The 23,330-nt window shown below is 38.2% G+C and overlaps 1 protein-coding gene across 2 annotated transcripts in view; it reads left to right on the top strand.

The window, feature by feature from the left end:
* The window catches only part of PARD3B (par-3 family cell polarity regulator beta), a 725,193-nt gene that overhangs the window by 340,543 nt on the left and 361,320 nt on the right, over positions 1 to 23,330 (top strand). For both annotated transcript variants that reach the window (XM_075069989.1, XM_075069988.1), the window contains exons 5-6: positions 7,423 to 7,514; positions 20,016 to 20,102. In XM_075069989.1, coding sequence (XP_074926090.1) covers positions 7,423 to 7,514; positions 20,016 to 20,102 — 179 coding nt within the window. The remainder of the gene's footprint in view (positions 1 to 7,422; positions 7,515 to 20,015; positions 20,103 to 23,330) is intronic.

Below are 23,330 nucleotides of genomic sequence, written 5' to 3'. Positions count from 1 at the left end.
ACTCAAAGAAGCTTTAAGATTCATGTTTTCATATTTGTTGCCTATCCCGGCCCTAAAATCATCTTCATCAAGTGATTAATTGCATTTGTAGACACTGCACAATTCCATCAATTATCCATTTCAAATGAATTTTATTCTGAATGGTTAAGAGGATGATGTAGTTTAATCAGTACGTGAAATGGAAGTATTGCAGGCTGTTTAAAAATACGTTTCACGTTTTATGGTGGCAGAGTGATCTACATTAAGCACACTTCTGGAAAGATTGGAAAAGTCTGGGAGAAAATATTGCAGTCTTTTCCCTCAGTTTAGCAGTATTTTATTGGCTGGCATGTACATTAGTTTGGCTTATTTAAAGAGAGTCTGGTTGATGTTTTGATGGTAGTTATGCTATGGGACTCCTAGACGAATGGATGTTATACAATTAGGAATGTTCCATTCTTTTTAAAATGTATATTTATAGTTATAAAAATATTGGTTAAAATATGGCAGTTAGATGTCCATCAGTCAGCACCTTCATCTTTGAGATGGACTTTGCAATTAAGAGCATACTCAGAAATACATTTTTCTCTGACTGGCTCTTTTTCAAGGGACTAGTTTCATGTTTGAATTTAGTGGAGGAAATAAATAGCAAGGTGTTAAAATGAAACCAGAATTTTCTTGAAGCCTCTTTTAGCTCTACATATGCAGTACTAAACATTCTGCTTGCAAACATCTATTTCAGACAGCTTTTTTTCTCCTTTTATTTGTTACTGTGTGGGTAGAGACAGACAGGGTGGTGATAGCCTAATGTTGAAAGATTTGCTGAACAGATGAAATGCTGATCTTGACATCAATAGTTCTTGTTTCTGACACCTAAATGAGTTTAATCTTTTGTGTAGTCCACCAAAAGTATTTAATACACAGCAGGCTTGTGTTTTTTCTTTGTTGTTTAAAAAAACCTTTTTTTATTGATCCATCCTTTCCTCTACAAAGATGGCAAAGAACAGTTTGCTGATAACTGACTGCTTATTTGGTAAGATACATCACCAGTCAATATATTGTCTAGCTTTAACATATCCTTGCTCTATAGAAGAAGAAATAGCTAATGGTTACTTTAAATTTTAAAGTAAAATGTCTGTTTAATGTTCATAGATATTAGCTTTCCCTGTGGTGCTTTCTTAATAACAAGTTAAAATTTACTTGGAGTTAAGCAACTGGTAATATTTAACTGTAAGCTACTTTATACAGACTTTTATGTTGTTAAAGTATTTGCCTAAAGGCTACTAAATTAGGGCTGGACCTATAAACCCAAAATACCACTGGAAGTTTTGTAGTTATAATGCTGCAGTAGTTAGAAATGAGCCTGAGATCAGTTATTTCGATTGGAATCCAGAGTTTGAATACCTCCTCCCAACTATCTTTCCCACCCTAAAAATGAGAAGTGTTGGCATCCAAGGTTTAGGTTAGGCCCATTGTAAATGTGCAGCCTGACAGTGCAGAGAAGGTTTGTATTCTGAACCCTTTCCAGTATTTCTAGGGTTTTTGGATTTGATACCTGTAGCAATACGGTAATAATAAAAGACACTGATTATTATAATTCAACAAACAGTGCTTCATTTGTTTTCTACACACACACACAAAATGTTTATGTGTATATGTATGTGTTTATATATCAGTAGCCTTTGCTTTGTTCTGACAGAACAAGGTGAAAATAATGTGACTTTTTCTGAGGAAATGCATTAAGATGTGGAATCGTTCTATCAAAATCTTAAGGGCTGTACAACAGGTGTTTTTGAACATTTTGAACAGTTCTCAGTGGCACGTGTGTCTGTGTGATTCAACTGATTTACATTAAGGTTAAGTTAAAATATGTTAAAATTAAACTGAGTAAAATTGCATTCACCCCTTGATAGTCAACTGGGCTTGCGCTCTTTTGTCTCTTACGTGGAGTCTGTAAATTGTTGGGTCTAGTCCTAACTAAATGTAAACACCTTTACTTTCTAGCTGCTGCTAATTGGTTTGGGAATATTTATGAAAGTGTTTATTTTTAGAGCTAAAAATAGTGCTGCGGTGTTTAAACTCATTCTGGCTGTCAGAAATTCTCCCGTGATCCTGAAAGTGTTGCTAAAAATGTTCACTTTTTAAATGTGGTAATTAAACTCCTCTGTGAGAGCAACAGATGATACATTTCCTGCATTTGTAAACTAAGTATCCCTTTAAGCCCACAAGTTTCCTTGCATGGTTCTGTTTGTTAGGTTGGTAAGATCTGAACTCCGGCTGAACTTTCTTGAAAGGAGGGCTGCTATTGGCCAAATAAGGAAATAAAGAGCTGTAACCTGCTGCTGCTGCTTTGTGACCTTTTACTTTTAGGATTAGGATTTTCTGGTACTGCGTTTCCTTTGTTAATAAAAGCCTGTGTCCTCAAGGGATGCAGCACTGTAAGCTTGAACTTCAAATAACTATTTTCACTTTTAACTCTTTCAATTAAAATAAAGTTCCAAATCAAGATATTTCACTTTGGGCTTCATCTATATGTACATAAACTCCCCTAGTTGATGCATTCTCCAGATTGATAAAAGATAGTGTTAAGTGCACATCTTATGCACTGGGTGCAAAGTGTTCCTCTTGCAGGGCTGCCACTTGAGGTTTTCTTCAGGCATTTACACAGCACTACTCTCTCAACTTAGCATCTGATTCTGAGACTTGTTTTGGGAACCATCATCATCATGGCAAATCCCAAAGGAACGTGGTCTCCTAGCAGACTGAGCACCTCCCAGATGGATTCTTAAAGTAGTCTGGCTGGATAGTCGGTTTGTCCATCCCTGGAAATCTTATCGCACCACTGACGCTTTTGGCAACCACCTGATCGCCAGCTGTGTAGTGGCATTCTTTGGTAAAGATGCTTCAGAATTTGTTGGACTTCCATCCTAATAACATGTCCATGCCAAGAAAGCTGCCTAAGCCGAACCAGTGCTGATGGAGGCAATTGCTGTGTGTGGCTTAGAATATCTTCACTTCTGATCTTGTCCTGACGCTTAATGTGGAGCAGCTGGTGAACATGATAAGAATTGAAAATGTCAGTTCAATGCTCTTAGACTTCGTCTGTGCCATGTTTTGCTGCTATGCAATAAAGTTGGTATAACCAAGGGTTCTATTGACCTGCAGCTTTGAAGCAAGCTTTGATGTTGTGGCATCTCCACAGAGGCTGCCAAAGGGCCCAAAATATGGCAGCAGCTGCTGCTATACAGGTGTCTGCATCCTCCAGTATTGTCTGTGATGCTGTCCAAGTCTTCAACAGTTAGCACTTTCCCAATGTCCTGCCCGGACAGGTTAATACTGAGCTGGTTATAATCTGGAGCTGGAGGCTACGTGATAGTGATGGTCAGGGTCTTTGTTTTATCCTGCTTAATAACCAGACCAATCTGTGCTGCTTCTTGCCCGACAAGATTGACCTGTCAGTGCAGCGATTCACCACACTGAGCCAACAAGAAATGTCATTGGCTTATTCAAGATCTCAAAACAGAATAGTGCTCAGCTCAACAACATCAACAGCTGCCTCCTCAAGCTTATCCATCATCCAGTTGATGCTAATATTGAAAGCAATGGTGACAGAACTCCTGTGGAGGTAGGAAACCACGCTGTGTATCTGCCATTGACTAGGCCACAAGAAGAACGTTATGGTTATTTGTCATAACTGTAGCTCTTCAAGAGTTTTGTATCAGCATTTTCACACTGCCTGCCCTTCTTCCCCATTGCCTACAACTACTAATCTCACAGCATTCTTGATTTACCAGAAGGAATTGAGGTAGTTGGGGATCCTTTTATAACCTGAGCTCTGAATATTTCTGAAGCTGAGCATTACTTGGTTGGGGATGCATTCCTCTCTAGTGTGACTATGCAGACACAATGCTGTTGAAGAATCACAATAAAAGGTAAGTAGCCATTTTATCATCCTAGCTCTGTAATGGAACATTTTTACACCTGTTTGCCTGGTTATCTCTAACATCTTTTCAGTGTTATGTTTAATGTACAGAAAATCTAAACACAGTATTTTTTGTTGAGAAGGAATGATAGATAGTACATCTTCTTGGGGTGGAAGGTTTCTAATCTATATCAATCAATGGTTTGCACACACTCTCAGGTGCATGCAGGAGTGCGCAATTTGACAGCTGTAGCAAAAGGAATACCAGAAATTTTCAAGCACTTGGGTTATATGTGTTTGTACAGAACTGGCCAAGAAGATAGGTTTCAAAGTTGACTTTATTACAGAAGGCTTGTTTTCTCCCTTTTGATTCTAATGTGAAAGACATGTTTTTGACAGCACTTTCTTTAAATTTCTTAAATAAGGTGAAAGTAAAAATATTCTTTATTTTTAGATATGTGCAATTTCATGACTTTTGTTTCACCACATGATTTAGCATGTTATGCTTTTTATTTGCAAACTACAAACTGTAGTGCTTTTGTATTATGCTGTCAGTTGACTTTAATAACTGTGTCACCACATAATTTACTCACTTCTGCTGCTTTTGAAAAATCTAAAATCAGCCCTAGAAGCACTGTTGTGGGATTATTTGTTATTCTTTTAAATGGTTCTTGTGTTGCCATAAGCTTACACGCTAGCAGTCTCACATTTGGGCCAGAAGGTGATGGGCTTAAACCTAGTACAGTTCTACAGGTTAGCTGCGGTATTACATGGAATTCCCTTCTGTCCATTTCTGGTGATTATTGCACTGAAACGAGATTCCATTCCACTTCTTAGATTGTAAACTCAATGTTCTAGTCCACCTTTCCTCTCTCAATAAGAGGTTTTAATATGTGAGGCTGTGTGCATACTATTTGTCAGTTCCTAATAATTATTGTGATTGAGTGCCTTATGTCTTTGAGTTGAGAGTACAGCTCGAGCAGAAGTACTGGGTTTGATGCAGAAATTATGGGTGAGTTTCTAAGGTCTTTGTTATGCTGGAGATCAGTTGATCAAAAAGGTCCTCTATGTCTTAAAATCTAGGAATACTTTTGTGAGTAAAAGGTGCAGAATGAGATCAAATTCTGATATTTCTATTCCTGTTACTATTGCCAATGCTATACAAAGGCAAGAGCCTCTTCGGCACCAGTATTACCATGTTGTTATAGGGTTTGCTTTGCTAGTGAGTTGCTAGATCTAGTACATTCCTGTTAATGAAGTTGGTCTGCTTGTGGACCTTATTGTCATCAAGGCTGGATTTGCTAGGAAGTGGAAGTCATCACTTGGAGACCGTGTGTCAGATTTGCATCACTTATCCTTTGTTTGAGATTGCATTGTTAATTTATGAGATAATACTGAGTAGGGAATTCTTACAGTTTATCAGGGAATTGTCCCTTGAAGAGTGGTTCCACTATGTAAATAACCTCAAAATACCTGCCTCCTCTGTGTACTCAGTCTTATTTACTTACTTTTAATGACAAAAAAATAGCTTTTGTTCTTATTCACTGTTATTGGTTTTACTGTTCTACATTGGAGTGAGCTGGCTTCTATTCAGATTAGGTAACAATTCTGTCGATATGTTAGATTTCACTTACAAAATGGTTTGGGAACAAGATAAAATCCAGCTTGACCTCCTGATTCCAAGCTTAGTTTGCAAGAAAAAAATCTATCCCTTTCCCCCTTGTTACTTATAAACTGAACAACTTGTCATAGAAGTCGAGACACCATATATATTGACCCCAACAATGCCAGTTTTACAAAGTCCTATTTCTCTGAGAAATGGAAAGTTATAATATAGTTTCGTCTTAGGCCATAAGATCTTATTATTGAGAAATAGAATAACTAATCCTGCTGGTATTTTTAGATTCGGTATACAACCTTGCCACTCTGGTTATCTGAAGACAACTTGGTAACAGTAAGAATATACACTGGAAGAATGTGTGCCATTGCCAAATAAATAAAAAAACTAAAGTTAATTTTTATTTAATCTGGATAAGATCAAACAATGAATTGAATTCTCTTTGTGTGTTGACATCTGAAGATTTATATCTTCCAGCTATATTCCTGTTACAGAGCTGGCAGAAGTGACCTCTCCAGAGAAGGTCTTTGTTATGGATTTTGCTCTGATTACATTATTGCCATGAGGGTCACAGTGAAGTACAGTACATTAAAGCTAATACATCACAAGCTGACAGTGGTCTTATCTCTTTGGTACCTCTTCCCTTTCCCAATAAAGAAAAAAGCAAACACAAAGAATGTGAGGTTCTGGAACAGAAAGTTAAATAATAGTTTCCAAAGTGCTTTGGCATTAGTGTCAGGTCCCTGTGTGCAGCATATTTTGTGTCTGGTCAAATGGCTGCGTAACATCCTTTTCTGTGAGATTGTTGCAAAAAAACCCCTGCTTTTACCCCATAAATATTCTCCCTGCTATAGCACTATTGCCAGAGCAGATACTGAAGAAGACGCAAAGCTACTGTGTTTCTTCAAAGCCAGCCAGTTCCTCGTGGGCTGAGAAGGTGGCTCTGGATCAGAAAAAGTGAGCGTTTCACGCCAGCTCTGCATAAGAGAGGGTACCTCTACTATACCTCCATAAAGCTCAAAAGCTCCAGAAAAATTCTTCTTCAAGTACTTTCTTCCTTGCAGCATTTCAATGATTCTTCACAACCATTTCCCTCTAGCCATTCGTCCTCATCTTCTGGCAAATGGCATTGGGGAAGCCAGAAGGCCTTTTCTGTTTCCAAGCAGCTTTTTGGGTATGCAAGCTCTAGTCTGCAGCATCTGCATGTGCAGCCACATGACTATGTTATGCCTCTCTCTGACTCATGAGGGTAGAGGAGATCTAGACTTGTGGGGCAAGATGGCCCAGTGAGCCGGGCTCCAATAGAACGAGTTTTCCTCCTCTCTGATCCCCTTCCGCTCTGACCTGGCAGACACTGAGCATATCAAAGTCACCAATGGACCATCTAAATTTGGGGAGGGAATGAGTCACTCAGGGAAGGGGAAGAAAATGAGGAATTAGGGCACAACCACAGGATGAAAGGGGAGGTGCCTTACCAAATCCCTCAACAAGCCAAGTAAGTTTGGGCAGGGGAGATTGCTGCTATATAATATAGACCTGATATACCATATAATACACGTGGCCTTGATTACTGTACAGTATGTTAGCCTTTGAGTTCTGAAAGATCCTTTCTGAAAGCAAATAATGATCATGGACTTCCCAGAGTATTAAACCAGAAAGTCACTGTAAGCACAAAGGACTCTGTCCCGTAAGGAAAACACCTCAGATACAAAGTGCTCAGAGAAACAGCAGAGTGCCTCACATTCTATATATAGAACAGAACCTCTCATTTCAACTGCCAGTGGGAATGCTGAGATAGTTCTTGGTCTTGTTTTCCATTTCAAGCGGAGACTCAAATATCATACAACTGTTGTTTCAAATCCATACAAATATATTTTGTTTCAAAATGTGAATCTCTCAATAGGGTGCAACACAGTTATCTTTTGAAGATGGAGAAATGGATCTCACTGGGCACACTGAACAGCTGATATCTCAGAAGGCCAAGTTCACTTTCAGGTATGAGCACCTTCTGTTTAATATTGATTCATGAATACGTTTGCCAGCATGCAGGACAAGAAGATTATTATATTTTTATTTTAAGTACATGTGCTCACCATCATATTGCCTCCCTCCTTTTTTCCATCCTGAAAATTCACTTCACTTGCATACTTAAGCACTTTTATGTATGGGAGTATCGTTTACCTTGGATGATAAATGTTTATGACTTTGACTTGTATTGTATGTTCTGACTGCTTGTGGGATATGGGGAAAGGAAGAAGTATGCTGCTCTTTTATGTTTGTATTTTGCTTTTTAAACAATTTCACAAGCAGCTTAAAGACTAAGATAGGTGGAGTGCATGTATCTAAACAAATAAGCACTCCTCTGATCCACAATGTCCCACAAAAAGTAGGTATTTTCTTGGTTAAAATCCCATCTCTCTTTTTATTAAGGTTATTCCTTCAGCTGCTTTTTAAATTTTTATTATATTTGTAAATACACTTTTATAACCTGTAAAATGCTATCTCCACAGCATCCATTATACAGGATAGGCAAATTTGCATAGGCACCTTTTGTGAGACCTGTTCCTCCAGGGCAATCAGATGAGTAACTCCTCTTTCTCCCTCAGTTATACTAGACAGGAGATAACTGGTGCAGAAGTCTAACTCTGTTGTTCTGATCTAAATTGTTGGTTAGTTTTTCTGACTACTTGAGAAACATTGCTGAAAGGGTAAATCTAGGCCAAGTTTTGAGTGAAATGAAGATGATTTACAGTTTGGATTGGAAACCATGGAAGATTTGGTATAAACTAGGTGTTGTTTCACTTTGATTTTTTTGGGTTTCTTCCAATCTGAAATTCTAAGCAAAACTCAGAATGTGAACCAAAACAAAAAATGACCTTTGTGTAAACCAAAGTCATCAAGTTTCAAGATGGGTCAGACTCTCCACTGGTATAATTGGTGCCATGCTGAATTTCATTAAGGACTTAGTCTAGTGAGTTCAGAGCAAAATGATTCCATGCTAGTGTTCACCTGTCCTTATGCCAAGTTAAATCTTAATCTTGGGAGTCATTCATATGAATCACACTACTATGAAGTCACTTTTTAGAATGTGAAACAATCTGGTGTCCGTTAAAATGCTTTGTTGTAGAAAACTAGTTATGATAGTACATTGCCTAACTGTGAAGTAAAAGGTGTAATTTGGAAAACTAAACGTGACGGCTAAGATATCATAATCAAACTAACAACTCAACTTTGGTGAAGGCAAATAATCCTTGACTATAATTTTGCATTTTCTAGTCAGTTGTCAAAACTGTATGAACTAAAAGCCCTGAGAAGTATGTGTAAAACTCCATCCCCACATACAACTTTGCTTTCATTTTGTTGTTCTCTCTTTTGCTCACTCCACTCCGTGCCATCTCACTCATCTTTGCCTTCTTTCAGTCTGCTCCTATGCTTGGAATCACCTACTATTTCTGTGTACTAAGCACCTTCCATTTTCTGCTTTTAAATACCTCCTTAAAATCCACTTCTTTCATCTAAGCTTATTACACTGATTCGCTCTGAAATTGGCTCCAACTTCTTGTGGCTAAATGGTTGTCCCACGTTTCACACTTTAGCAGAGTTGGATAATAAGCTATTAGAAGCAGAAAACTTGTTTTTTTTCTCCACGTTTGTTTTGTACATCTTCTGTACCATCTTACAGTGCTCTAAATCTAAATAAAGATTTCCCCATCCTTATTCTTTCTACAGCATAGATGTGTATTCTTGTAGATGCCACAGGATGCCACAAGGATATTTAACCACTGTTTCACACTCTTTTTAGGACTCCACTGGACATATGGCAGTCTGTTCATGGAATACTTTTTCTTCCTTATTGAGTAGTCTTTGTTTTGAAATCTGTTTTCTAATCAATTGCTAACTTCTGTGATTCTTATCATGTCTAGCAATTTTGGGATGTTTTTTAACCTCTCTCATGAAAATGTGATGAAAGCCTTCTAGTTCACAAATTTTTCCCTTATTCAGAATGGCCACCATCTCCTATTACTGTCAATAGGGCTGAACTTGTAAGATAGCCACCAATTTCTCATGACTTTTGATCTCTTGAAATTTGCCTTACTATAATCAGCACTGTCATGAGGATTTCTTATCTAATTTATCTGTCATACTTATATGGTCCCCATCACTCTAGTACCTGAGCATATCACAATGTTTAATGTGTTATTCTTACAACTCTCATGTGAAGTAAGGAAGCACTATTATCCCCATTTTACAGATGGGGAACTGAGGCGGAGATGGTAAGGGTCTGCCGAGATCACACAGGAAGTCTGTTGTCTCTCACAAGACCCAAGATACAGTTCTTAACTACCAGATCATCTCTCTTTTTGGGGCACATCACGAGTTCCTTTTGCCCTATCAATAAAGATGCTTCTTTGTTTCTTTCTCCTTGTTTCTCTGTCTTTGTCATTTCACTTTGTGTCTGGCTTTCTCCTCTTTTAAGGAATAGTGGGGAAGGCACTGGTCTTCAACCCATCTGTCTGATTTGTTTTGTTTGTTTAGCCTCCCTCTTTGGGGCCCTGGTCATCATCTGGATGGTATGGCAATTTCCAGTTTCTTTTTAAATCCTTTCTGACATCGGTCTGTTTGTAGAATGGTAACGTCGTTGTGAAGAGGTATCAAAGTTTTTTTTTGTTTTTTTTTCCAGCTTGCTATGCACCTGCCAGGTCTCCAAGCTATAGGCTTGCTGATTAGCGTTCATCAGACATGTATTGAACCTAGTCAGCTTGGTTGCCAATGTTTTTTTGTAAAATTTAGTGAAAGGCTGCTACAGCCTGTTTCACCTGATGTAATTATTATGCATCGCCAAATCTGTGCATTCATTTGTTTCTTTAATGTCTCTTGATCCCATTAATTTGTAATTGGGATTAATCAAGCCCTGCTCACGATATACTCATGATTATTGTTGTCCTTATCTTATGCTTATACCCAGTGTGTTTTTGATAATGTCACTTCTTCCCTGATTCATATTGTTCTTGTTATTTGACAACATGTTGTTTATCAAGATAACCAAGACCTTGCCCTACTCAGGAGTCTTCATAATTGTGTGTATCTCCAGCTATCAATCACTTGTCTTTTTGTATTATTGAGGTGCCTCCCAAGTAAATTAGACTTACAAGGTGAGGTCTATAGTTCATGGAGTCTTCTGTACTTCTGTCTCCCGCTAATACAGAAGGCTATATTGTTTATTTGCATTTAATCTCTGTATCCTGCATCTCATTCTGGTTGTGGTTTGAAAACTTTCACACATAGCAGGGTTTTATAGCATGCCCATAAACTGCTCAAACTCTGAACTAGTCTGACTTTGTCTGGAAGCTCATTTCACAGCCATTGAATGAGAATAGTTGATCTCCAGATCTTATATGATTCATCCTGAGTTTTGTAAACTCTCTGGCAGTTCATGGATGGAGATATGCCATAGGAGATGTAGTTCAGTCTTGATCCATTGAGGACTTTGAACATTGAAATCAAAGCTTGAACAGGCCGGGGAAGCACATTAGGAGACAATGGAGGGGCCAGAACAAAGCGATCATATGCTTTGTAGCAAACTCTGTCTGTGTTGCTTCTACTTGCAGTCATAGATGCAGTGGGCTACCATATCCAGTCTGTGACTGATGAATTCAAGGATAATGGTGGCCCAATTTGAAAGTGGGGAGTAGGAAATGGATCCTAATGAATCCTAATCAGATAAAAAGCCGCACTAAATTAATCTTCTGGCAGAAAATACCTTGTTCATGCATATCACAGTTTTAAACTTGTTTAAATGGAAGAGATTTGATGTATTTAAAAACAATACTTTTCCTCTCCACAAAACGTTAAAGTGAGGAGTCTGAAACTCTTCTCCCCATAGTTTGGAAATATGTACTGAGGTAATTTCTTGCATTTTAGATTATTTCATGCTGAAAAAACAGAGGTGCCCTGCGATTTCTGTGGAATTCACTCAGCAGTGGGTTATAATCTATTGAAAACTTGGAGCAAAATTTCAGTTCTTAAATTTCAAGGGCTTTGCTTTGTTGTCATGCATGCTTTACCTTAGTAAAGAAGGGGAAAACTACCTTAAAAAAATTGACAGTCTTTGCTCTCAACTGACTTCTAAAGGAAATAGTGAGATGAGTACTGAAGAGAAACTATCCACCTTACTAATACTTCAATTTGACTGTCTGAAAATATTAAAAATATTAGCAATATTTGTAATAATAACAGTTCTTGCCAGAAATTAGCAAAATAGTTTTGTCTTTTATTAAGTTTCAAATTAGATTCTTTTTGCTATGCTATTTCTGGAACAATTATTTTCCTGTATATGCAAGTATTATTTCTTTTTAAATTTTGCTGTCTTCTCTTTTTTTCTCTTTAATTGTCTAAATGTATCTCATGTTTTTCTTGTCTTTTCTAAATGTTCAAGACTCTAAATTGTTGCTGTCAGATCAGAAAGATGTATCTTGAAATAACATGTTCAAAACAAATGCTACAAACAGTTGCCAAAACCACCAGAACCCAAACCTTGTTGAATACTGTTCACCATATTCACAAACTGTTTTGATTTTTTTTTCAACTGTGGCAAAATTGTTTCAGTGATTTCGAGTCATGCAAATATAAAAATAAATAAATTGAAAATCTTTATGCATATGTTATGACTGAAATTTTATGACTTTGTAATTGAAGTTAAAAGCTTCAGACAACTTGTTTTATACTCTTTGTTGTGGTAGGAAAAACTATTCCATTTGAAGAAAAACAGTTCATTTACTGAAAGCTCTGAACATTTATGTGGCATCTCATGAAAACAGAGAGAGAATGTGCTAAGCGCTTTCAGGAGGTGCTAAGAACCTCACAGGATGAGGCCTTATCTACCTAGACTGTCCAAGCACTTTCCCTGTAAAGGTGTTTTGAAACCCTGTGGACCTTACTTATCTTGTAGGGTTCTGAGACTCTCTTTTGAGAACTGAAGGTATTCAGCACCTTGGAGGCAGAGAACCTGTGTTCTGTCACTGACCCTTCCTAGGTTTTCTGTTTGTTTGTGGGGGGGGGGGTTGGTTTTTTTAACATGCAGTATGAAGGCTGGAGTTTGTTACAATCCACTGTAGGTCTATTTTTTGCAGTTTTTGAAGGTGTCATTTTTATTTTGGATCTGCTACCAGGATGAAGATATTCAGGGGAAGGACGGGGGTGTTTTTGTTTGTATAGCAGGTGGGGAAAATAATGGTCAAAGGGGAAGGACCAAATTGCATTGTTAAGTAATAAATGCTCCAATAAACATGTATAAAATAAAAGAAACACTTACTAGAATCAAATCCATATTTTGCTACTTAGAATGCAGATCACAATTTTACGAATTGTTATACAAGAACAACAATACATTTGTGCAGAAGAAATATGGTATTTCCCCTCACTACCATTCCCCTTTCCTGACCGGTTCTACTTGAGTGGAGGAGTTTCCAGCTAGCAGAAGGATCTCTGGACTCTACAGTAGTTCAGTAGGAATTTTTCACCAGCCCTGAAATTCCACGCCTTGGCACAACATGTGGAAACAGAGGTGTTGTTTTTGCAGACCTCATTTTAAAAAATTTTTCCATAGTAAAAATAACCATGTTAACGAAAAATAAACCTAATCTATTTGAAAGTAGATATTTAGTGTATTCACATTAGATTACTTGGAATTCAGAGAATATTTCATGCATGGATAATTCATTAAGTGTTAAATTACACTTGTTCACTCTTGCCTTCCATTTCTTTTTAGTAGAGGCAAGGGTCACAGTTCCTTGACCCACTTGATTTAAATACAGCGAATATATAAATAAAGCATATCTGTTGCACCTTCCTTCTCCACCTCTCTTCACTTTGCTTATGCTCTTATTTGTCTTGTTGTATCACGACAGCCTGGAAAGCAGAAGTGGAGCATATTTTTAAAACCTGGTGCCTGCAAGCTGTATGATTTGTTTGTGCATTTTTAGGCAGTTGATCTAATGCGAATTAAGCAAAAAAACAGATTTTTGGTGGAGAGATTCTCGATTTTGGTGCTCAGTATTTTGAGTCTCTCCTAGATAGATACATTTAAGTTACATAAATGAGGTGGGGAAAGTGAGGCTTCTTTTTAAAACTGATTTTGGAGGTTTCTTCAATTCTTTCACATTTAATATATTTATTTTTCCTTGTTTTTGGTGGCAATTGATTTGTAGAGTAGAGAGAATCTGTGGTCCTCCTCCCTCTGACTGCAACTCCCACACCATCCTCTGAATGTTCAGCTGCCTTCTTCATACATGACAATGTATTCTTCAGTACCTTTTACTGTTGTTAAGATCTTTCCCTTTACCTTCCACAGCACTCATCCCACCTAGGATCGCCATCCACAGTCTCTCCTTTCGGGTCCTACGTCATTTTGGTTTGATTCTGACCATCTCTGGTTTAAAAAAAAAATATCAATTTGTCTTCTGACTGAGTCTGTTGGAACCACTACTAGAAGCAGATGCTGACATCCTGGGGGCAGTTTACTCTCTCACCCAGTGAGAGTCAGCTGGCAGCGTTTAAAAATTCCAGGTTTGATGTAGAAATTGAATTAGCATATGCAAATAAATTAGTATAATATCTAAATAAAATATTGGGTCAGAACCATGTACATTCCCTATATGGATAAAAATATTTATGCTTCCTCTGAAATTCCCATTAGTAATTGGCACAGAACATTTTTTTGCCCCTGAAAAAGCACAACCCTGTGCTTGCCAAACAAACAGCACAGCCTATGTTGGGGGGTGCTTTATCTTGTGGATGTTTTCCCTTATGGAATGCTCACAGCAGTTGATATGGCTGGATATGCTTTTGTAATACAAACAAGGGATGAAAAGCACAGTTCAGTAAGTACATTTAACCTCCCTGTATTTGGGAGTAAACGTTTCCTTTGCTTCTCATTTATCTGTGGTCACTGTAGCCTCCACGGGGTGTGCTCAGGATTGCAACTCTGCATTCCTACTTGTTCTGGAGAATTCAGTTCCAGAGGCAGCAATTTCATAATCTGCATTTTTTTCCTTCTACAAATTTTCATGGAATTTATAGTTATCAGCCCAAGAAATGCTGCCTCACCAAGTTTGCCTGTACTAAGAATTATTTGGCACACAGCCTGAACAAAGCTGTAACCGTACCAGAGCCAAAGGAATAAGTAAATAGCATGTTGGGTATTTGACTTTTACCTTATTTATTCAGTTTGTTGCTGCTTGTTGTGTTACACACAATCTCACATACAGTTGAACAAGATGATTTTTCTCCTGTCCTCGGTCTGGAGGGAGGCTTCTTTCAGCTGAGATTGGGGATACTTCCCCATCATGTCCTGAGGCAAACAGCTCAATATGGGTCCAATCCATCATACTCTCCAGCAGAAAGGCAATTCCGTCAAGGAATGTGTCCTCACGTTACTTGATGAAAGTCAAAAAGAACAGGCTTCATTAGTTGTCTCTGAACAAATCCCATACAGCAGTCCAGATCAGTTGTCTGTGTTTTTCTGAAAAGTTTGTGTAGAATGCCTTAGCTTAAGAGCTCATCAGGTTAATTTTCCCATTTTAAATTTCACAAAACATTAATTCCTACTATAGTATTTTTGGGTGGGTTAATGCTGGGGAGGAGATTCGGGTATCTGGCTACAAAGGCACTGTAGGTACACAGTAACTCTGAAGATCAGGCTATGCACTTAAGCACCTAAGATTAGGCCTTAACTTGGGAAATTTTGCCCTTGGTGTTTCAGAGAAACTATGGGGCATGCATGCTGCTACATTTTTTTAAACAATACTTATCAGCATTTTTAGCAGTGTGCTTGGAAGCCCATCTTGACCAATGTGATGGACTGCAAAGGATCTGGCAGAGATCAATAAACATTGAGCAATGAAGAATTTAAATAGTAAATGATAATAGCACTTTTGGTCTGTGGTATGCCAGACTCTGGTCTCAGCTACCACAGTATGGTAGCATCAGGCAGATATTCTCTTTTTAGTATAGACCACTGTAGTAGATTTAGCACAGTAGACTCAGAGACACACAAGCACATATTTAGGATAATTTAAATATGATGGTGAGAGGCGAACCTTGAAAGGCTGGCAGGTTTGATTCAAATGAACGTCTAAAAAAGTGCTTGTTAAATTCTCATAACATGCAAAATAATCTGTACTTTTTTGTGTAGAAATGATGTTGAAAGGATAAGGATGGTAACAGGCCTGGTGCTATGGAATCTAGAAAGGCAGCACACAGATGCACGTTCCATACACCAAAGTTCCCATTTGTTGCTGTTCTGACTTACTGGGCCAGACCTGCTCTTTCAATTACAAATATTTTAAAATGCTCAAGATATGTAGGATGGGTTTAAAACATGGTCAAGGCAAAGCAATCAAACATCACAAATCTTTTGTGAGGATGTGTTCCCCCTGGCTCCACTGAGATGGTAGTGCTTGCTTACCCGTTTTCCGAGCCTTCACCCTTCTGTGTACACTGGGTGGCACAGAGTCTATAAAGACCCTCTCCTGTGGATCCACTCCTGGGTTCTTGTTTTGTGGGAAAACCTTTTTTTCTCTCTGAATTTTTAAACTTCAGCTGTCAAGAATTTATAAGGCCTGTGAGCACATTGTCAGCAGACCTTGTAATTGTTGTGAGCCCCACAGTCTGCTATATGTAGCTGTGCCTGTGGAATTCATTAATTTCTGAGGCCTGAAATTTGGGGCTCGTTCATGTGATCATAAGCTCCAAAAGCTATTTCAGCAAAATTTCTAACTACTGCTCTCTACCTTCCCTCAGGTTATTCACCAAGTGATATGACATAATCTGAAGGGGCAGAGATACACTTATTGCATCTTTTTTTCCCCCCTCAGATCAGCTTATGTACTGCTTGTTGACAAAATTGTGATCCCTTTTCAATCAAGGGCATGAATCTGAAGGCTGTAAGCACCCGTCTTTAAAGTACTCAGAGATCCCTTCTATCCACCATGGGCTGACTGGACGTCTGGAAGAGTACACTGTTGTAATTCATATACTCGAAGGCAGTGATTTTCAAACTTTTTTTTCTGGGGACCCTGTTGAAGAAAATTGTTGATGCCCGTGACCCATCTGGAGATGGGGGGGTTTAGGGTATGGAAGGGGCTCAGGGATGGTGCGGAAGGTTGGAGGGTGAGGGCTGCAGGGTGGGAGTGGGAATGAGGGGTTGGGTGTGGGAGGGGGCTCTGGGCAGGGGTTAGGAGGCAGGAGGGGCTCTAGGTTGGTGGTGTAGGCTCTGGGGTGGGGTCAGGGATGAGGGGTTCTGGGATTGAGGCAGGGGCTCAGGGCTGGGACAGTGGCTTGGGGCGTGGAGTTGGGGTGCAGACTTACCTCCGTCGGCTCCCGGTCAGCGGCACAGCCGTGCTGCAGAGGCAGGACGCCCACCTGTCCTTGCACCACGGACCGCGCTGCGCCCCAGAAGCGGCCAGCAACAGCAACCTAGGCAGAGGTGTGCAAGCAGTTTTACACAACTTTTGCCCGCAGGCACTGCCCCCGCCCCCAACTCCCATTGGCTGGTGCTCAGGGCAGGGGCAGTGCGTGGAGCCCTGTGGCCCCCGTCTAGAAGCCTAGCAGCTGGACCCACTGCTGGCCACTTCCGGGGCACAGCGTGGTATCAGAACAGGTAGGCACTAGCCTGCCTTAGCTGGGCAGCACCGCTGATGGGATTTTTAATGTCCTGGTCGGCGTGCTGACCAGAGCAAGGCAACTCAGTGCCTTACATGCTGCGACCCATACCACGACCCACGATTTGAAAAACACTGCTCTAAGTGACAGCTAGCTACTCCAGACTGTGGGTACAGGGTGCACATCTATATAGGGAAGATGTTGGAAGTTTAATTGCAAATTTCTTGAGTGTCTGCTCTTCAGGATTTTTAAACCTATAAAGAACTATTTTCTGTTCTTGCACTGTGGCATTTTCACAGGTCTAACGAAAAGCAGAATTTGGTCATAACAGTCTATTAATGTTGTTCTAAAGAGCAATATCTTCTCATCTTTAACTTTCTCCTAACCAAACTGTTTATCTGGGAGTAAAAATTCAATTAGATAAGGACCAGTGATCACTTTTTGGTTTAAAAAAGGTTTAAAGTATTTTATCCTAGTGCATATATGAAATGTGCTCTTCCTGTTTTAGGCCTCAATATTGCAAATACTCAGCACATGCGTAACTGTTAAGCACATGCTTAAGTGTTTGTGGAATGATGACATTAATATACAAGTTGTCCATCTCCTGTTTTAAAAACCTTGCATTTCTGTTCGTTTTTATGTTAGACTTAAAAATAAACGTGTATGTTTTCATTGGCTTTGAGCCTAATTTTTAATGGTGAATATATTAATTTAAGGTGACAGACCCTATCTGTCATGATTACCCTCACAATATTCCTCTACAATGCACAGAAAGAACAGGAAGACAACCCTTAGCCCATAGAACTTAAACAAAATAGGAGTTACTTGGAGAAAGCTGTAATTCTTGCTAATTTTTCCTCTACAAATCAAACACCAAATTCATTTCTTGTGGTTGTCTTTTTTGGGTCTGTAGGAGTCAGCAGCTTAATTTCTTGGTATACTTTGGTTCTGAACAGGTCTAGAATAACAGAAAAGTAGTCATCTTGTATTTTTGTGATTCCACTTCTATCTGAAAGCAGGAATTGGAGGAAAGTCTGAATGGAACTGAAAAAAATTAACCAAACTTTCCCACACACACGCAATTTTTATTGGAGTTTTTGACAGTAGTTCTGATCAGACCTTATTTTTTCTGAACAATTTCATCAGTTAAATTTGGTCTATTAATTACCTAGAAATTCTACATGAATTTATACTAATACTTTGACAATCCATCCCTCCCTGTCTAAATCTTGAAGGTGAGGTAAAGAAAAAGAAGGAAAATATGTAGCAAAATAAAGCAGACATTTTGAAAGTCTATTGCTTGTGACTGCTATAGGAATAAAATTCCACATAAGATAAGGTATTTCATAGAAGACATTTATTTTGGGATTGATTTTTTTTTTAAGTGCTCTCTATTCCATTTTTAGAGAGTATGCATTTTTTAAAACAGAATATATTTTAGCAGTAGCTGTGTTGAAAAACAAAGTTGCAAAAGATCATGTGACAAGGCTACATTAATTAGTTTTTCATTTCTACATTATCTTTAGCAAACCAGCCTAATTTCTAAATCAAGTTGCTTCCAAGTCGTCATTATGCAATTGAATAAAGAACCTTAACCAGGAAATTTACTTCATTAAGAGAAAAGAAGTGCCTAAATCTGTCAACGCTCACTTGCAATCAGTGTCCCCTTCCTGGTCAAAGAAGGTGGATAACTCATTCTTGGCAATATGTGGAGTGGCCCCCTTGGTTTAGCGTCACACTTTCTCTATACAGCGGATAAACATCCATTGGTTAAAGTAACTTCTTGTAGTCTGATTAAATTTGGATCTACTTAAGGTTGAAAAAATATCCAGCAGACTTTTGTTAGATGGTGAGCCTTCCCTTCTGCTCTTTTCAACACAGTTTTTGGAGGTTCCTATACTCTAGATGGCATAAGGAAATGGAAATCAGACTGGCAAAGAGAGTGGGAAATTTTTTCTACCTGATTATTTTTCTTGAGATTTTATGTCAATCCAAATGCTTTCTTTTTTCATATTAGCAACTGCTGATGTATCGTTTACATTTTAATGCCTATGGAGAAGCCATGTGTTTCAAGATATTGTGTAAGTGAGTTTCATGTGACTCTCACTGAGCCAGAAAGCAGCAAAAAAAATATTAGCATCATTTCCAGCAGCTAACAGGGAGGTACTATATCCCACATCTGAACCATCATAGAGGATCTCAAAAATTTTCAGGAAGGAAATATTTTCCATTTAAGTGGGCCAAATTGTGTCTTCAGAGGTGCTCATTCTGCGTCAGTAGGGTTGCATGCATGTAATTGAGGACAGAGTGTATGGATCACTTTGTTGTAATTACATTTTGACTGTTTTTTGTATTGGGTTGATATCCTTAAAATATGGTATGCATTTTAGGGATTGTCTGCATAGGGAAATTTAACCAAAATAGCTATTTCAGTCAAGCTATTCTGCAGTAGTTCCCTGTGTGGATATTCTGTTCTGGAATAAGTCACTTTATTCTGGAACAACAATTATCGTGCAATAAAACAACTTTTATTCCAGAATAGAGTGCTCACACGGGGACCTAAAGCTCATTCTGCAATAGTTATACAGTCAATTTCCCCATGTAGACAACTAATGTAATGTCTTCCTTTCTCATTCAAAACATATAAATTCTCATCCACAAAGTCAAAGAGATGTCAGCCATTTCCAGTTGCAATATCTCTTATGTACATTATTGAGTTCTGCACTTAAATTCCTTTGACTGCCTTTCTTGTCTGTCGTAATGTGTTTTTTTTATAGATATTTCTCATGTGTTCATTAGTACGCTTCATGTGTGTTTTTGCTCCCTCTTTCTTAGTGATGTGACAAGAACAGTAGAGATTTCTGGGGAAGGTGGCCCTCTGGGGATACACGTAGTACCCTTCTTTTCATCTCTGAGTGGAAGGTAAGATGTTTTCCATATTTTAGAGAAATATGTTAATGAAAAAGGCATCAGTTGTGTTTATTTCTCTTAAAATATCTCTACTGTGAAAACATCAGGGGGAGCTAAAACTGTTTGTTTTTTAACAGCGGATAACGAAGCCCAATATACTGTATTCCTTCACTGACATCTATTTGGTTCTGTGTATATATTCAGAGAACAAGACTCATTTCTGTTATATGTTCATAATGTTTGTACTTTCAAGGATCTCTACATTTTTTTTTCTGAATGAACGCGTGGTAACATGGTCTCTAGTTAAGATTATTGTACTTCTTGAAAGGTGTTTTTCTGTCTAGTTGGATTTTTCTCCCTGACCCCTTATTGCTCAATAACAGAGCAGACAGAGAAAAGTCAAAATGACTCACTTGTCAGTTCTTCCTTAATTTTTTTTTTCAAGTCACCTTTCAAATTAGGTTCTTTAGCATTTACAAAATATGTACTATACTATGGACTTTACTTTTGCATGGTAAGATTATTTTAATTGTAAATTATTAAGCAAAGTTTATTGAGATCCACTACCATAGTGGAAAGTTCATATTGATGTACTGTAGTTGAGTATATGTCAGCATGTTCATTATAACACCCTATTTTCCAAGTTATGTAACTCGGATGTAAAAATTTTCTCTAGACTGAAATTTGACATATGAGGTTTCTGTCAAAGAGCTAATTTGTAGTGCTGTCAGTATGAGAACCTTGTGACAGGGATGGATAATTTACTGGTGTCATAAATGTCTCAGATCCTTTATAGTAAAATGGTTGCTTCTGCTATTAGGCCAGTTATAATTACAAACTTTTTAAAAAAGGTCACAGTCTAATCAGGAAGATAAATGTTTCTTAACTTATCAATTCTCAGAATGTTAAAGTGAGGAGAAAAAAGTGATATTTGTTTCTTTTCAGGTAGTATATTGTTTGTGAATATTTTCTCAGCAGGATCTGAGACTTTAGATGGACCCAAATTCAACTGGGATATTTTAGTTGCCAAATCAAAAAGCAGGGTGACCATCTGCTGCTTGAAAAAATGTCATCACCTTATTTCAGGAGGAAGGATTGGAAGTCAGGAGTTCTGAGTTCTATCATTGGCTCCATCACAGACTTCCTGTTTAACCTTGGGCAAGTCACTCTGTTTCTCCATCTCTAAAATATAGGCAATACTTCTTTATGTTATAGGGGCATAGTGAGGCTTAATTTGCTAATTCTTCTTTGAGATCCTCAGGTGGAAGGCACCATAAAATTGCAAAATATTATCAGTAATTTAATATTACTGCAATACTTGTGATGCTGAATTCTAACTGCTTAGGGTATCTTTAAAATAATTCACTGAATAACCAGCAGAGCACTTTGGCCTACTTTCTGTGCATGTTAATATTCTTGTTTACAAATGCTGTGGAGCATGGCTTACAGCAAGCTATTTTTTGACAGACAGGCTGAGTGTTTACCCAGTTGTCTTGAGAAATTCTAATGACACTTGGCAGAATTGTACTGGTGTCTTTTGTAAAATACCAGAATGGTTTAACCACTTGTTCCTGTTATTTAATCAAACATGGACTAGTGAATACATTTCATAATTCATCAAAACACAAGAAGGAAAAGAAGCGTTTTCCATTTCTGTTGACAGGGCAGGTTTTATCAAGCATGTTGGCCATCCGCCTTGACTGGTATTTTTGTTGTAACAGTTTGTAGATAAACTGGTATTTTCTAATAAGAATAGTATTGATATTACACTAATACAGGTATTCATCTTCAGTGAATAACGTGTAGGAATAATGTTTCATTGTAATCCTGTTCTGTTTGTTTTTTTCAGAATGAGTTTAAGCAAAATACTTGGCACTAAGGCTTTAATATACAAATGAGCAACAATAACTAGTTGAAATAATTTCTTTCATTTCCTTTGCACTTTAGACTTACCATAAAAGAAAAGAAATTAAATTTAAAAATCACATTAACGTGATGTTAAAGTTGAGACTTCATACAATAAAAGTAATGAGGTTAGGCTGTCATAGTATATTTAACTCAACCCATGTGTCCAGATAATGCAGCACATATGGAGAATATCAGGCCAGTCAGTGATCTTATAGTTCTATGTGGCTATTGACTCCGGGCACAGTGGGATTAGTTAAGATCACAGCAACAGACTTAATTTTCAATTTCTTTAATTTCCTTATTTTTACTAGATTGAATCTTAATGTAATTATTTGAAATTATTGTAATATTTAACTCCTTGGTTGCAGCTAATTTGCTGTTTCTATTGCTATTCATGGAAATTGTCAAATTTTGCCTGCCCTCAAATAAAAAACTTTTTCATACGCTACAATGTTATTAGGGGATCTTCTACCTGACAAATTTATTACAATGCAAAATTCCAATCTAGTAATGCTCCTTAGTGGAAAACGCACACTTGGGGAAAAAAAAAATTGTAGATAAACAAAACTCATATCTTTTTGCTGTTCTGTTACTTAGTAGATTTAAATACAAATCAGATGAATAGTACTGGTGTAAAGGAACTGTGAAGTTGAAAATTATATATTGGTACTTTACTGAGTGAAACCAATGAAAAGGGCCTCTAAGGCTATGGCTACACTATAATTTAAGCCTAGGGTTAGTGGAACCCAAGTCAGTAGATCCTGGGTTAGAGAACCCAGTTCTTGAGCATCTACATTGATTGTCAACCGCAGATTGGAAATTTTCTATCCCAGGCGTAACTCGGGGCTCCAATGTCCATGATGGAGTACGCAGACTCAGATCCAACCAACCATATCCCAGATTTCCTAGCCCCCTCCCGAAATGTGGCCGCTCTAGTCCTTGGTTTATGGTGCAGCATGGAAAAACTTCAATCTCCACCAAATTTGATTGTCCAAAGGAAGAGAGGGTTGTTCCATGAGATTGTGGGATCTCCCAGTGCTCAAATCTACTAAGACTTCATATATACTGCAGAGCAATAGGGATTGGACCCAGGGTCTGACTTGACTCAGGTTTGGACCCACCACCCCTGTGGGGTCCTATGACTCTGGGTCCAGGCCCTGGATTAGCACGATTCTGTGTGTAGATCAGGGTTCGAACTCAGGCTCAAGCCTATCTTCGTCCTTTATCTTACATTGCAGTGTAGACATATCCTAAATGTCATCTGTGTTATGGTATGTGTAGGTTAATGCATAAAAGCAGGATTATAACGGGTCTGTGTACACACAAAGTCTT

This window comes from Chelonoidis abingdonii, chromosome 10 (assembly GCF_003597395.2).
Source record: "Chelonoidis abingdonii isolate Lonesome George chromosome 10, CheloAbing_2.0, whole genome shotgun sequence".
Lineage (NCBI taxonomy): Eukaryota > Metazoa > Chordata > Testudines > Testudinidae > Chelonoidis > Chelonoidis abingdonii.
The sequence above is the reverse complement of the archived record's forward strand: the minus strand, read 5'-3'. Positions and strand labels throughout refer to the sequence as shown.